The following is a 15,684-nucleotide window of genomic DNA, read 5'->3' on the forward strand; positions in this document are numbered from 1 at the left end:
TTCGACTTCTCTGTGTCCACATAGAAATGAAGCAAGTTGTTCTCAGCTGGAGTAAAGATAACATTATGCAGAATTTTGACCTGTGGCAAATTTTCCTTGAAATGATTTACTATTTTAGGTATGTGGAATTTATTCTTCTAAACAGAGCAGTACAATGATCTCCTATAAAATATATTCCTTTCCAAACAGGTGACTAATTTAATAAAGAGAAAAATTATTTTGTTAATTTTTATAAGTAAATCAAAATTTATTTATAAAAAAATTTTAAAATCATAGAATCACAGACAAAGACTACTTGAGGCTTGGAGGGACCTCTGGAGATCATCAAATCCAATATCACTGCTCAAATCAGAGTCAACTAGAGCAGGTTGATCAGGGTTTTGTCCAGTTTTTAACATCTCCAAGGATAGAGAGTCCATAGCTTCTATGGGCAACTTGTCCAGTCTCTGACCACCTTCACAGTAAAGAAGTTTCATCCTGTCCTTAAGTGGAGTTGATTTAGATTCACATAAATAAATAAGTTCAGATGTAGATAAAGATGGGAGAAGGCTACGTTTTCAATGGTTGGTGATTTTTTTGAGGGAACAACGTTGATAACTTTCCTCCATCACTCTAGATGATGCTGTAATTCCAGTCTATTTTAGAATGATATTGCAAAGGTGATAGGATAAAAAAAATATTACTTCTAGATATAAACCTCATGCCAAATCCTTACTGTAGCAACTAAGTGGAAACTCAATCAAGTTTAGGATCTTGGTCTTGCTACGCAACAACCCATGTCATAAAGAACTTGGAAGTTAATATCTGTTCTGATACGTGTGGAAACTATAATGTGTGTGGCACAAGTATAAATATGAGCAGATCAATAAGAATCTAACTTCAAAGGGGCAAGAAAAACATATTTGTTCTATTTTATGGATGTAGAACCGTGTCACCATAAAAGTTTATCCCACAAGATCATTAGAACAGATCTGGAAGCTGGAATCAAATTTAAAACCTGTTTCATTTGGAAAAAGAATCTCCAGTAAAACTACAAATGACATTTGTAATAAACTTCTAGTCTAGTATATTCTGAGCTAGGCCAAGATTGTTGCACATATTATTTTAACTTCTTCCATTATTTAAGTACCCCCAGATATGTATTAGATTTTTTACACAAATATGACATGATCTATTCCCTTTTTCTGAAAGGCTAGATGTCAGATGAAGCATAATGAGTGATAGTAATAAATGAAAAGGGAGAATTGGAACTGTGAAGTCAAAGAAAGTCATATACTTAGGTTTCAATGTGAATTTCTAGACTGAGCAGATATAAAGATGTTAAAAATACAGAATCCCAAAAAATATGATTAAAAAAAGCGTTTCTATATTTCCCTTCCCTTCCCTTCCCTTCCCTTCCCTTGCCATTAATCTAATTAGATATGGTCAAGAAATCAGAGTGGATTTCCCCTTTTCAGATAACTATCTGACAAATATATAGCCACTTATTTATTATCTAGATGAAAACATTTTATTTTAGCTTATTACTCAAAATTTATATTTCTCTCTACTGAATATGTCACCTGTAAAAGAAATGTAAATATCTACTTACAAAATTTCCAGCAATTTTATAAAATAATTAGAGACATACTTCAGAAGGTGATGTTTACACACACATGAAAGTAAATAAATTCAACTTAAACCTTTTTAAATCCATCATCATTCATTTCCCAAAGTCCATAGAAAACCATCAGTGTATACCATTTCACATTCAGGATTTATGATAGCAGTTCAAACGATGAGTAAGTTGTAGGTCCAAATTTCATAATATAATCTCGTGACAGTAGATATTTTCATGAATGTTCATAAATGTATAAATAAGGATGAGCTACAGCCTAGACTAGGATATTTTTTTGATAATTAAAATATTGCATGTAATTAAGGATTAAGTCATCGTGGTTTCCTCACCACTAGAGGAGAGGTCTGGTCCTTCAAAAAGCAATTCAGATGTTAGGTGAACTGGCTGCTACCTGTTAACTGCAGGCAGCAAGACATGATTATGTCATTAACTCAGTTAAGTGCTTAAAGTTCATAGGATGAAAACAGATCTTTGTATTCAGTATGTATTCTGAATGATGGATATTCACAAATTTGATCAGCTACCAGAGATATAATCTAAATATTCTGTATCTCAAAAGATCTCTGGGTTTCAACCAATAGCCAACTCTAAAGCACAGAAAAATCCTGTCATATGTAAGACAGAAATATGGAAGTTGTAAAATGAAAATGGAATCTTCAGGAATACAGAGGGGGGAGAAAAAAAAAAAAAAAAAAAAAAAAATGATACTAATTAAAATTAAAACACATAAATATCAAGCTGAGGATTTAGAAATTTGAATGATTTTTTACTTTATCATCTAAGTGTTTTTTACTCGATATATTAAATTACAGGTAATGAAAGCTACATGAACTCTTACTTTCTATCAAAGCTGTAGTCATATTTTTGCTGATATTTTTTTTTTTTCTTTCTGCTGTACTGCAGTCTTGAAGACAATAGATAATATTTTCTTAGTTCATTGTTAGCCTGCAGAGAAGAGAATTGGTATAATAGCATTAAACCCTAAACTGGTCCCAGGACTGTAATAAGATTCTAATTTTGTTGTTGCGCTTTCAGGTCATAGAGCTTTCTTGTAAGGGTAGATTGTCAGGATCATCTCGTGCTTTGGGGAACTCACTTTACCTTCAGTGTGCTTTGAATACTGCCACTAAACATGATAGCAGAAAAGCTATTTTTTATATTCTACCTGGATACTGTGAAACCAATCAGCAGATACACAGCACAACCTGCAACATTTCGACATGCTCCAACCAAGTTGCTTTCTGTTTGGTTATTTTTTCACTAATTTTCTTTTTCATTGCCTTGATTTTCAGAATCTTTCTCTCCTTCGCTCCAAAACAGAAGGCAAATCCTTATGGAAGTGTGTGTGTGTATGTAAACATGTTTGAAAACTGCCATCAAATTTTATTTTTGTACTAAAAACGTTTGAAGAATCCTTAGAGAATGTTACAGGTTATATTCAAATTACCTGTTTAAGGCTTCCAATTACTGAATGATTGTTTAGATAATTCAATACAGAACCTAGATTAACATCTTTTTTAACCTGCTTCATATGTTTCATTTATTTTTATTATTTTCTTCACTATTTCTTATTATTTAGGTAATAAAAATCTTGCATAACTTGATTAGGTGTCCAGAATAGGGTTATCACTCTGGCTCACTCTCGTAGAGATAAACATGTTAAAATTCCTGTAATCTTGGGTGAAGCAAATCCTTTTTTTTTTTCTTTTTTTTTTTTTTTTTTTTCCTATGATGTTGTGGAAAAGTTTTAATATTGCTTCCCAATCACTATGTAAACCCTGAGGGACTGGGCAAGCATCACTTCCCAGTGAAAATGCACTGAGATGAGAGGCAGTTTGGTGACACACGGAGATGTCAGGGGTGGCTTCTGCATATTGATGCATTCGGAAATCTTTACACTACAAAGGTACCTGCTTCATCCAGCTCAACGCTGCCAACAGCAATCTCCTGACCTGTCCCTGCAAAACTTTTCTTGGCTACGTAGCGCAAGACATTAACAACATGTTTGACATTAGACTCATTCAACTCAAACTTAAGCTTTAAGCTGATATATGTCCATCCACATTCTTTTTATCCCTAATAATCAAAGCACCTTCTGAATCACGGTATTACTGCAGCATATATCTTCCTAGGAGAAACCATCAAGGTGCCATATTTTCACAGCATATCATTTGTAAATTGCTTGACAGTTATTTCTCCCATTATTATTTATCATGTTTTACTCCTCATAAAGTGGAAAAAAGGTTTATTTTCTGGTTAACAAGGTCTAATAAGAAGATGTCTCTTGATAAATTACAGGATATGAATCAGAGTATGTTGCACATTGTGAAACATTTTCCTGTAGTAAAAGTGCAACAAATAATAATTCTATCAGCTTTATTGGATATGGGATGCTTTTAGAGTTTCTCAGAGTCATATGTTAAGTGGATTTCTTAGAGCACCCGTCAAATCTATTACAGCTGTAAAACACACATCCCTAAGCATTCAGCACCTGCTTTTATACGAGAAGGTAAGGATAAGACAGAAACACATTGTAAGAAGGCTATATCAAGCAGGGGAAACAACTGATACAGGTTACTGGAAGAGTGAGGAAAAAAGCTGTAGATTTGAGGCAAGGATATGTTTTAAAATTGCAAACATCAGGACCAAAAACTTCCTTGGCAGAAAAAAAGTCCATGGTAGTATCTACAGCTAAGTCACAAACATGATTGTCCCTAAATGAGCAATAATAATAACAGTGACAGTATTGATAACAGTAATAGCAACCATCACAGTAGTACTAGGTCTCCTGAGTGGAAGACAGTCTTGGAAATTGCTCAGAGACCTCCGCCTGGACTAAGGAGTGAGTCTGCTCATCACCACAGACCATCCCAGTGTCTTCAGCTCTCTTTGTCCTCTCTCCCCTGACAGTCCTGAGCAACTAGTAACAAACTAAATAAAATGCATCCAAATATCTGCCATAACAATCCCAGGCATTCCACGGCCCGTATCACACTTGGGCAGCAATTCATCCTATTTGTAATAAGACAATGGAGGCTGGGAGGCAGCCTGTCTCTCACCTTCTTCACAATTGGGAAAGGCCTCTTCAGAGGGCAGTTTAACATTTTGTCTACTAAATGTAGTAAAACCTTAGGGTGAGCAGGTCCAGACCATAGGTATCTCTGGAGCCAAATTTTTGTGATCTCACTTTTCTACACACACTTTATCTCAGAAAAGCATAGTGACACAGAGATTGGTCCAAGATCTCATCTGAAATGTATGGTTATGGCCAAAGGCTGGACTCAAGCACTGACCTATAGTTATTTGTGCTGTTTCGTAGTTAGCATGCTCGCTCGGGAGTACTGATCCATGGGAATTAGCAGTTCCCACCATGATGACCACAGGTTATTTGGAGGGAAGTAAGGCTGCAGGTTATTTCTGTCAGGCAGTATAGGCAAGGGGGTCCTTCTCTGGAGTACAAAGTTTATCTCTATAAGTGTAGGATTAGACACTTGTGTCCAATCCATTTTATTTATGGGGATAATCTTAGACTGGGAAAGTAATGTCTCTAAAAAAAACCTTATCAAAAAGACAGTCTACATAAGTTAATAAATAGTCAACAGAGTTTGTTCCCTGCCTCAGGGGCTGCCTGACATAGTCTCTGGATGTAGCTTTTGTGGTTATACGTTAACAGTAAAAAGTTTGCCAGTCTTGTAATTTGAAAGTTTTTGATAATGGGGATACACTCCAGTACAAGCTATTTCATGAAGTCATAGAATTATAGAATTATTTGGGTTGGAAGGGACTTTAAAAATTATCTAGCCCAACCCCCCTGCCATGGGCAGGGACACCTTCCACCAGCCCAGGTTGCCCAAAGCCCCGTCCAACCTGGCCTTGAACACTGCCAGGGAGGGGGCAGCCACAGCTTCTCTGGGCAACCTGTGCCAGGGCCTCACCACCTTCACAGTAAAGAATTTCTTCCTTATATCTTCTCTAAATCTATCTTCTTTCAGCTTAAAATGATTCCCCTTCATTCTGTCACTGTGTTCCCTGATCAAGAGTCCCTCCTCATCTTTTCTGTAGCCCCTTTCAGTCGTAGGAGGCCACTCTAAGGTCTCCCCTGAGCCTTCTCTTCTTCTCCCCAACTCTCAACCTGTCCTCACAGAGGAGGTGCTCCAGTCCCCGGATCATCTTCATGGCCTCCAGTGGACCCGCTCAGGCAGGTCTGTGTCCTTCTGATGTTGGGGACCCCAGAGCTGGAGACAGCACTGCAGGGGGCATCTCACAAGAGCTGAGCAGAGGGGGAGAACCATATCCCTCGACCTGCTAGAAAGTCCTCTCCACTTACTTGCTAATCAGCCTTAGAGAGAATTGGTTGACAGGTAGTTTACAAACCAAGTATTACACAATTTGCTGTGAAAAAAAAAAAAAAAAAAAGAATTAGTCTCTTATCTTCCAGCTGTTTATCCATACCCACATAGTAGGACAGTTTGGGGAGGAGACTAAAGGTAGTAAAGCCCCAGTATTGGCACCAGGAGAAATCTGTATATTGCATATTATACAGAAAAAATAACAAAAACTCTCACCCACCTGCATGATTTAATGCATCCAGCCGATTTAATGTGAGGTTCCAGGTCATTTTCTTATAACAGATGGCTATTATTGCAGAGAGGATGCTGGCCTTGGTGACGAAGGAGAGGCAATCACCACTGCTCTTTCTGTGCTGTCCTTATTTGTGCTTCAGAGACATACAGGGAATATGTCCAAGACCAGTCAAACCGTGCAGCTCTCAGAGCCAAATCAGACATAGCCACTAGCAAAATCCAAAGAACTCTGTGACAGTGCAGTGACTGAGCAAAAGAGATCTTGACCTCAGACATCAGTTTATAGAATACATTCGTAAATTAACTTAAAGCAAAAGGGAAGCAGGAGGGACAATGTGCAATGACGCAGGAGAGATACTTTTCATTCTCATGCTCTTTTTAGACGTTTTCTGTGAGCTAAGCAAGACATTTTATCTCTTTGTGTCTTTTTCTAGCTCACCTCTCTTTTCTTTGGTCTGTGCAGACGAAATCCACTGATCTCTAGGTTGTGTTTTATTATGAAATATTAAATCTAGCCCAACACTGGCTGTAGTCTTTAGATACTGTTGTAATAAAAGATCTACCCCTTTTCACACTGGTGCTTTAGAATCAAGTTGTCTTCAGTCTAATTGTCCAGTACTACTATGTCCCTACTTTTTTGAATGCTAGAATAGCTTCTGTGTCTCACTGCTATTGAACCAGAATGGATAAAAAAATAAATAAAAATTTAAAAAAAATCATTTCATAAAATATATATCATCCCAGGAATGAGGCCCATAGAACGCACATTACTAGGAGAGATTTAAAAAGCTCAGTCTGTTTGCCTTATTAAACAGAAGGTTGAGAGGTGACTTCATTGCAGAGTTTAAATACCCTAGGGGGAATAGAGATGGGGGCAAAATCCACACTAATGTTTAGTGTAGCCAGCATTGAAACAAGCAGCAATGACTGTGAGCTAAATTCAATTACAGTTAAAACCCATTCGCGTTTTAAAGGAGGCTCAGCATTACCAGCAGTGTTTGACCACTGCAGCATGACACCACAGAAGCTTCTCCTTCTCTTGTCTCCACCCTTCCAAGGCTGGATACTTTCCTTTGCAGATGATTTTTAACACTGGGTACTGAGACAAATGAGCTCTATAGCCTGTGTTATTCTGGAGGAGGTCTGATTGGTTAATTATACCTTAAAGTCTATAAATATTCTATATTACATCTATATATTATGTGCATTTGAGACTGAGGTAATGAGAAAAATACTGAACGTTATATGTCTGCTGGCACCTCTATTTCATATTCTTTGAATAGAGGCCCTCGTAATAAATAAATAGGTGCAGTCTGAGGCTTAATGAGTCCAAAACTGTGTGGTGTGGCAGTGAAAAGAGCTCCTTATTGGTATCATTATTGGTATTGCTGCAAGCACAGTCCTAGAGGTCAAAATTCATGACATTTGCCTTTCTGGGGCAGAGGCTTTTGCTTTGAGGGAGATATGTGCAAGTCTTAGAAAGCGAATCTACAGACTGTGAAGGAGCTGATTCTGACTAGTTATATAAAATGGATGATTGTGAATTACTTTCAGTGACAAAGCAGCAGCCTGCTTTATATAAGGACAATGGTTCATAAAACACCTTTTGATGACTGCTTTATCTGATAACCACAATTATTTACAATGGGAAACGGAGGGCGACATGTTCTTTAGTTAAGAGATCTCTCCGCATCCAGAGATGATCTACGTTACCTCTAAAATAGCCTACTTTTCTTTCTTGTCTTGTGTTTCATGCCTCTAGATATCTGAAAAGATAAGAGGGGGAAAAGGCAAGTGAAAATACTCTTCCGCAGAATGCATCACAAAGACAGAACAGAACAAAATAAAAAGAAAATATAGTAAAGATTAAATCTTTTCCGATAAATGACTTAATATTGCTACTTAATTGCCTCTATAATTTATTAATTTTTTTTTTTTTTTTAAACAATATGCATGGTACCAAATGGAACTGGCCAGATACAAGTGAGTGTCTTTTTGACCTTTGTTTGGTTGATTAAGTTTTCTTTGGGTGACCGATGGCTGTCATTGATTTTAAAGTGACTCTGATGATGATGTATGTGTGATATGTGGCTTGATTTTCAAAAGCGCCTCTTCTTCGTCTCACTCTAAGTATTACAGGCCAGTAATACAATTGCAGTGAGAGTAAAGTTAAGTCATTGATGAGTAAATGAAAGAAAAATCTCCATTTATGATAGATTTTTGGATTTTTTTTTTTTTCCAGGGAATATTTAGAAAGCATCTCTTATTTACAAAAGACTGTAGAAACTGACCTTTGTAAATTAGGACCAGTCACCAGTTCTCAGTCAGAAAAGAAACAATGGAGATACCCAAATTAGATAGTCAATTTTGAAAGTATCAGCAAGACATAGACATGAAAGAAAAAGGAAGATAACATGCTCAAAATGTATGATAAATTTTACTTCAGTAATGAGAAGGAACTGCAGTGATATGTTCACAGAGCTGAATTCACCTTGCATAAATTTGAATGAAACTACATTATTCAGAGGCCATGGTATTCTGAAGGATGGCTAGGCTTGATAATTATTTTAACAATCTACTACTTCCTAGCACAAAATTAAGGAAGTTATATTACTGAGACTATATTAGGGAGACTGGTCAGTCAGTACATTTATGAGTCTCTGACCACCGTGGAAAGGCATCCTAGAGTGAGGACTGCCAAAGAGATTATACTGCCTGTCTAATTATTTAATAATTTAAAAAGTTATCTCTCAAAAGACAAGAGTACATTTAGGCATCATGGAAGTACTGAAACTCACTGAAACATCTGTACTCAAGAGCAGTTTGGAGAAATACTGCACAAACATCCCAACACAGAGCTTTGCCAGTACAACTGAGTCCTGACCTCATTAGAATGCTGAGCTTCATTCCAGCAAAAACTGACCAAGTCTGCCAAATTCTGCAGCACATAGTGGTTTCATTGTACAGACTCAGATGAGATGCCAAGCTTATTCCTGTATGTGACCCATGTGAAACCAGGTTTGAATGAATAGAAAATACTCCAAGAGCCCCCTAAGTACATGGTAGGGTAGCTAGAATATCCACCCCATAAGCTAAATAAAATAAAAAAAAAAGTGGGGAATCTGTTAACTCTACAGGTAAACAGGTATGACATTATACTGTGCTCTTGCATGGTGGTTACAATTGCAGCTGGAATGTTCAATTTAATGCAATTTATTAAATAAATCTTTATTTTAAGAATGATAGTATAGATTAAAAATTATTTATTTTCCTTCTATATATTCCTTGTTTTCCAAATATGCTTTGGACATTTATCACTGGATTTGATGGATATTATAAAATTATACCATATAACAGGTTTATATACAATTTAGCTGGTTATGTGCAGAGTGCTTTGAACTTGAAAGCAGATATGCTATACAGCATATTCTATGTGGTATATGGAAGTATTACAGAAGAAAAAAGAAATTTACTCACAAATTCTTGTCTCTTCAAGGACAGGCTATGCATATTTAAATATACCTTTTTCAAAATTTTTCAGCACTTCATTGAAAAATAGAAATTACACACCATTTATATGTCTTATCTCTTAGAAAAAAAAAAATAGTCAGATAAGGGCCCAAATAGTGTTGATAATGGCACAAAACATACAAATAATATCATTAAATGACTTAATAATTGTTGGATTTATCTGTTAGGTTCTTCTGCTATTTTTTTTATTTCATTTTTTGTATAATGGAATTCAGTATACTCTCTCGAGAATGACTTTGCAACTGTGTTGCCAGAGGCAAACAAACAAGGTACAGATGCTAAGGGGAGATAAAAAAACATAAATGCCAATATTTTAGTGATGTTAAAAAAAAAAATAAACAAAACCAAAAAAAACATGTCAGGACAGGAGCTGTGCTCAGTGCTTTTTTCTGTGCTAAATGTGTAGTTTTCCCATATATGGGACAGTTACAGTTTTAAATACATAGATTTTATTTCCATGAGTTTTAGTGTTGGGGAATGTGACAAAGTAGTTTCTGACAGATTGCCCTGAGCTTATATCTGATCTTTCCAACTGCTGCCTCTGTGGTTCACTGAGAGGACATCAGAAGGCCTGAGGTTGGCAGGTGGCAATGCAAAGCACACAAACTGAAGGGTTGTCTTTCACAGTTTTTGGTTGTGTTTTTTGTGTTGTGGGTTGTTTTTTTTCCTTTTTTTTTTTTTTTTTTTTCCACTCCCCCTCCTTATCACTGGCTTCCAACAGTTTGGCCTGAACAAATCCCCATCTGCTCTATTCCTGTCTCCAAAAAATGGCACTTAGGAGCAAGCTCCTGCAGTTAATTCATATAGAGGCCTCGAGGCCCTGGATTATTGGAATTTAAACTGTGCCGCCGACCAGCGTGGGTCACGAACCAGGGCCACCGTTGTGCTAGGGGCCATGCAAAGGGCTATTCACAGATTGGGGTGTCTAGAGCAGGACAGCTTCTGGCTCCTTGCCATGGAGCATTTAGTGTCTGTCAACTCAGCATTTTCACATGGAAAATGATGGCATTAGTCTATTTTTGCCCAAAGTAGCTGGGAAATCATAATCATACATTAATAAAAGTAGGGGGAATCATCCAGCATTTCATAAATCAGCCTTCACTCCACTATATTCTGTATAACCATAACAGATGGGTTAGTTGAGATGGGCCAACAGAGATGGGTGATTTACTGGCAAAAAAATTATGACAGCTGGATTGCACACATATACAACCGCACGCATTCTTAAATTTAACTGGTATTTTAAAAAGGGACAGTTTGATTCTGAACTCACTAGTTAAAATTGGATCAACCCTTCAAGAATATTAGGTATTACCCTTCAATTTGCTGATCTTTAACATTTTCATTAATGACCTAGGCATAAAAATGCGTAAGTGTACTGACACAATTTGCTGATAACACAAAGTGGGAAGATTTTCTATCTAGAAGAGACAGGATTATTGTAAAGGAAAATCTGTGTGACCCAGAGGAGTGATAGAAGTGGAATTAAATGTAATTGTAAAAAGTGCAAGGCCATTTCCTTAAGGACTAATAGCGAGAGTGTTTGCTATAACACATCAGCTGGAAGGTAGGAGAGAAAGTCTTGGATATATCAGCCACTTAGAGGATGATTATAAACCAGAAACATCATGGAAATGTACATAAAATAAATGTCACTTCATCAGGTATTGGGAGTGATATGCTTATCAGTGACATGGAAACATCAAAGATATTATAGAAGCTATAAGTGAAATCTCAGTTAAGACTAGCTGAACTGCTTCTGGACAATGATGGAAAATTCAGGTTGGTGCAGACAATATGTTTCAGGCTGGTCCTATCAGAGAAAATTAAAGACAGCTTAATTCCTTTAGCCTAGGTAAGTGAAAGTAGAGAGGTGATAAAAGTACAGTTCATAGGTTCACAAGAAGTGAAAAGACATAAAGAATTGTGAAGAAAACCCATTTAAATAAAGAACAATGATGGGAAAACATCTAAGGGGTATTAAGTGACAAGGAACACTTTCTGCCTAGAAGTTGGGTGATGGTTACTGACCATCTCATGACAGTACAGAGGCTCCAGGACAGCTGTTCAGTGGTAATGAAATGGGGCACAAGTTTCTATTGTCTTCTCTTCTGTTTTTGAATGGGTTATAGAGTGTCATTGACAGAAACATTGAAAAACTGAAATAATGACAAGGAGCTCTTACAGGACTATGTAATTCTTCCGAGCATCCTCCACAGGTGCTACAGTACCTGTTTCTCTAGTATGTGGATAATTGATTTCATTAAACTAAAATTAGAGCAATTGTCTCTAATGAACTTTAAGTTTGCAGCTTCTGATTTAGACCAGAAAAACAGATTGCATAGTTTAGTTTTTCTGTGTTTTCTTTTTTCCAGTTATATCAGTTGATTTGACAGATAAAATACTTCATGACCACTGCTTTCTGGTCTGTATCAATGAGCGTTAAAATAGCATTCTAAATATAGCTTTTCATATACCCATGACCACCAGTCCTAGCAAGATTACCTCCAAAAGGTTTCCCTTCAATAGTATTTTTTTATTCTTAATTTTTTTTCTTTGTTTAGTCTTCTAATATTTGGGGGGCTTTCAGAAAAACTTCTATAACATCTGAAAATGTTACTCTAGAACTATTAAGCTACAAACTTAACAAAGAGGAAGAGAATGGTAGCAGGAGATGACACATTTGGCATATTTCTCTTGAATACTTTGACATCAAAAATAACTATGTATTCTGAAGTGTTAATGTTTTACCTGAGACTACGTCCCACTCCAACTCTAACCTTTCCTGCGCGTTCATTTGCTTATATATGAGACAGGTACAATTAGGCAGGTGAAATACCACTGAGATACATCTCATGGTCTCCTGCCAGCAGGGCACTCAGGACGCTGACACCTAGCTCAGCAAACTTTTGTTTCAGTTGTACCCAAGAAAGTCGAAAGGACGGAGATCCTTACTCAAGACAAGAGAGCAATTACAACTGACGGACAGAGTTAAACATACATATTTTCTGTGAGTAACCCTACTGATTTCACAGGACTACATGATTTACAACCGCACAGAACACTAGTAACAGAAAGAAAGTGAGTCAACATCAGACATTTAATCCGTAGAAGACCAAAGAAATTGAAAACTGTTAAATCCTATTGCGGATGAGCTGTAGTGTAATTTTCATTTAAGCTATTTACTCATCCCATAGATACAGCTTTTCTGCAGTCTGTAGTGTGCCCCACCATCAGATTATGGAGTGCAAAGTTCAGCACATGTTCCAAAATGAAAGCAGTATTGAATAGCAGATATAGATCAAACCGGTTCATCTTTCTCTAAAGACATGAGAGAAAAGTATCCCTTGCCATAAATGTCAAATCTACATAGGAAAACAACAGCAAACCACTTTCTTCATGGGTGGTTTGCTTTTTATTTTGTATACTAAGTTATACCACCTGTTCAGAGATGGATGACGGCTTGTTACCAGACTGTTTCTTTAGGGCCTGTACCAAGATGTAATAGGAATTTTTCCATTTACTTCAGCACTTTTGCTTTATTTGCTCAATGATCTTGCCCATATGGAATGGGAATTAAGTACTTCTACTCTCTTTTTTCATTGTCTCAGGCTGTGAGGCTGTATTCTGCCCTTCTTGATAATCTGTGGTCTACTTTAGTTTTACACTTTTTTTCAACAAAATACAAGTAAGAAAAAGAAAAAGGGTCAGAAGCATATAACTAAGATTTTAAAACATGAAAAAGGGTTAGAAAAACAAAGCCAAAACCAAAAAGAGACATCTAGCAGATAGACAAATTCAAGTTGTAAGCCAAAATCTTCAATTATCAAAAATTTCCACTTGTCTTTACTTACACGGGACATTTCTTGTTATGTTTATCTCAACTCAGCAGTTACATCTGCCTGTACATTCTTTGATCAGCCTTGAAAGAAGCTTCAGTGAGCCTGAAGTGACAGTGGGGTCAGCTGGTGAGTGTACACTCAGGTTCCTTGATTGGGCTGTACAGCCTGTGCTGATGTCTGTGTTTTTAAATATCAATATCTGAGCTAAGTCATCTAAAGCTAAAACAATTATGTCCATAAACTTTTTTCAATCTAAGTTGCCTTAAAAGAAATGGATGATTCATTTATAAAGGAAATCCTCCCAAAAAACAATATTCAGGCACATGAAGGATAAGAAAGTGCATGGGAACAGCTACCATGGGTTTACCAAGAGAAAATCATGCCTGACAAGCTGACTGAATTCTGTGATGTTCTTCAGATGAGTGACTCTGTGGATGAGAGAAGTGGATTATGTTTACCTTAAATCTAACAAAACCTTCAACTCAGTCTCTCATAGTGTCCTTTTAGACAAACCAAGATATGGTTTGGATAGTTAGACTATAAGGTGGATGGGAATCAGCTGGACTCCTGAGTTCAAATGGATATGATGAGCAGTAGAAAGTCCAGCTAACAACAAATTATTAGTAGCATTCCTCAGAGGTCAATCGCAAGACAGTATTTTGAATATCTTTACTAACAACTGAATGCTGGGACAGAAGGTGTCTTCATGAGTGGCACCTGACTGTTGTGGTTGATACACTGGCAAGTAGGGTATATACACAGAGGGGACATTGCTAGACTGGAGGAATGTTCTGACAAGAACTGCATGAAGTTCAGCAGAAACAAATGCTGAGCCTGCACCTGGGATGGACAACATCATGCAGGAGTACCACCTGGGCACCACTGCAGAGAAAACAGCTTTGCCAAAAAGGACATGAAAGTCCTGGTGGCTGAGCTGACCATGAGCCAACAATGTGCCCTTACAGTGAAGGTGACCAGATGCCTCCTGGATCGTATTAGTAAAAGTGTAGCCAGCAGGTCCAAGGAAGTGATGCTTAGACCTTTATTTGACCCTTGTGGGAATGTATCTGGAAAATGCTGTCTCTTTGGGGCTTCACGGTGCAAGAAACAACTTGATGTACAAGAGTGAGTTCAGCAGAAATCCCCAAGATGGTCTTGGGGATAGAGCACAAAAAGAAACAGGAGAGGTTGAGAAATCTGAGCCTGTGGATTTGTCTGATGAATCAAAGGCAATAATTTTGCTGTTTTCAGCCACCTAATAGTTGACAGAGAGAAGACAAAACAGATTATTCTTGGAGGCACACAGTGAAAGAAAGAGAAGAAATGAAAAAAGATTTAGAGCACAATAAAATCTAATTAATTATGAGGGTGTTCTTCCACCATGAGGGTGGTTAAACAGTGGAACAAGCATCCAGAGAGGCTGTGAGATTTCCTTCTTTAGAGGTATCAAAACTTGATTGAAAATGACGTGAGTAATTTGATCTGGGTGAACCCACTATGAGCAGGAATTTGGACTGGATAACCTACAAAGAACTCCTCCATCCTAAACCATATTATGATTCTCTGATTTCTATACATACTTTAGCAGAATATATTTAATTGCAGCTTGAAAAATTTGTGTGAGCTGTAGCAACTGTCTTTTCTCTCTGAAATAGGATCTACATCTCTTTTTTCCACACATTTATTCTCAAAGATATCATGCCTATCCTCTTATTAATATTCCTTCCATCAAGTACAACAAAACTTTACCACAGGCAGTTGTCATTTTCTAAACCATTTAATAACACTCATTTTATTTCTAAGGGTAAAAAAAATAATGGGGTGATAACATGTCCTGAATTGCTAGTGACAGTAACTGTTAAGGCTTCGAGCACTTACTGGTTTTCATCAGCTGTTTCTTTTAGTATGAGCAATTTTATTCCTCCAAACCTAGGCTTATTTATGTATTTAAGGAGAAAAAAACAGCCATTAGGAAAGTGTGAGCAAGCTTCCTGAGAGAAATCAAATGTGTTATTGTCTGTCTTTGTCATTGTTATACCTGTGTGGCTCGGTAAAGATGTTACATTTCCCCTCTGTAGTCTGAACCATGATGCATCCAGGCATGCAGGGC

General features: G+C 37.1%; 1 protein-coding gene across 2 annotated transcripts in view; it reads left to right on the top strand.

Moving 5' to 3' along the window:
* The window catches only part of RIT2 (Ras like without CAAX 2), a 175,637-nt gene that overhangs the window by 145,408 nt on the left and 14,545 nt on the right, over positions 1–15,684 (top strand). The window contains exons 6-7 of one of the 2 annotated variants that reach the window (XM_074932026.1): positions 5,517–5,579; positions 13,644–13,681. The exons of the other annotated variant lie outside the window; for it this stretch is intronic. Of the exons in view, the coding sequence (XP_074788127.1) occupies positions 5,517–5,579; positions 13,644–13,681 (101 nt within the window). The remainder of the gene's footprint in view (positions 1–5,516; positions 5,580–13,643; positions 13,682–15,684) is intronic. 2 annotated transcript variants of the gene reach the window in all.

This window comes from Athene noctua, chromosome Z (assembly GCF_965140245.1).
Source record: "Athene noctua chromosome Z, bAthNoc1.hap1.1, whole genome shotgun sequence".
NCBI classification, from domain to species: domain Eukaryota; kingdom Metazoa; phylum Chordata; class Aves; order Strigiformes; family Strigidae; genus Athene; species Athene noctua.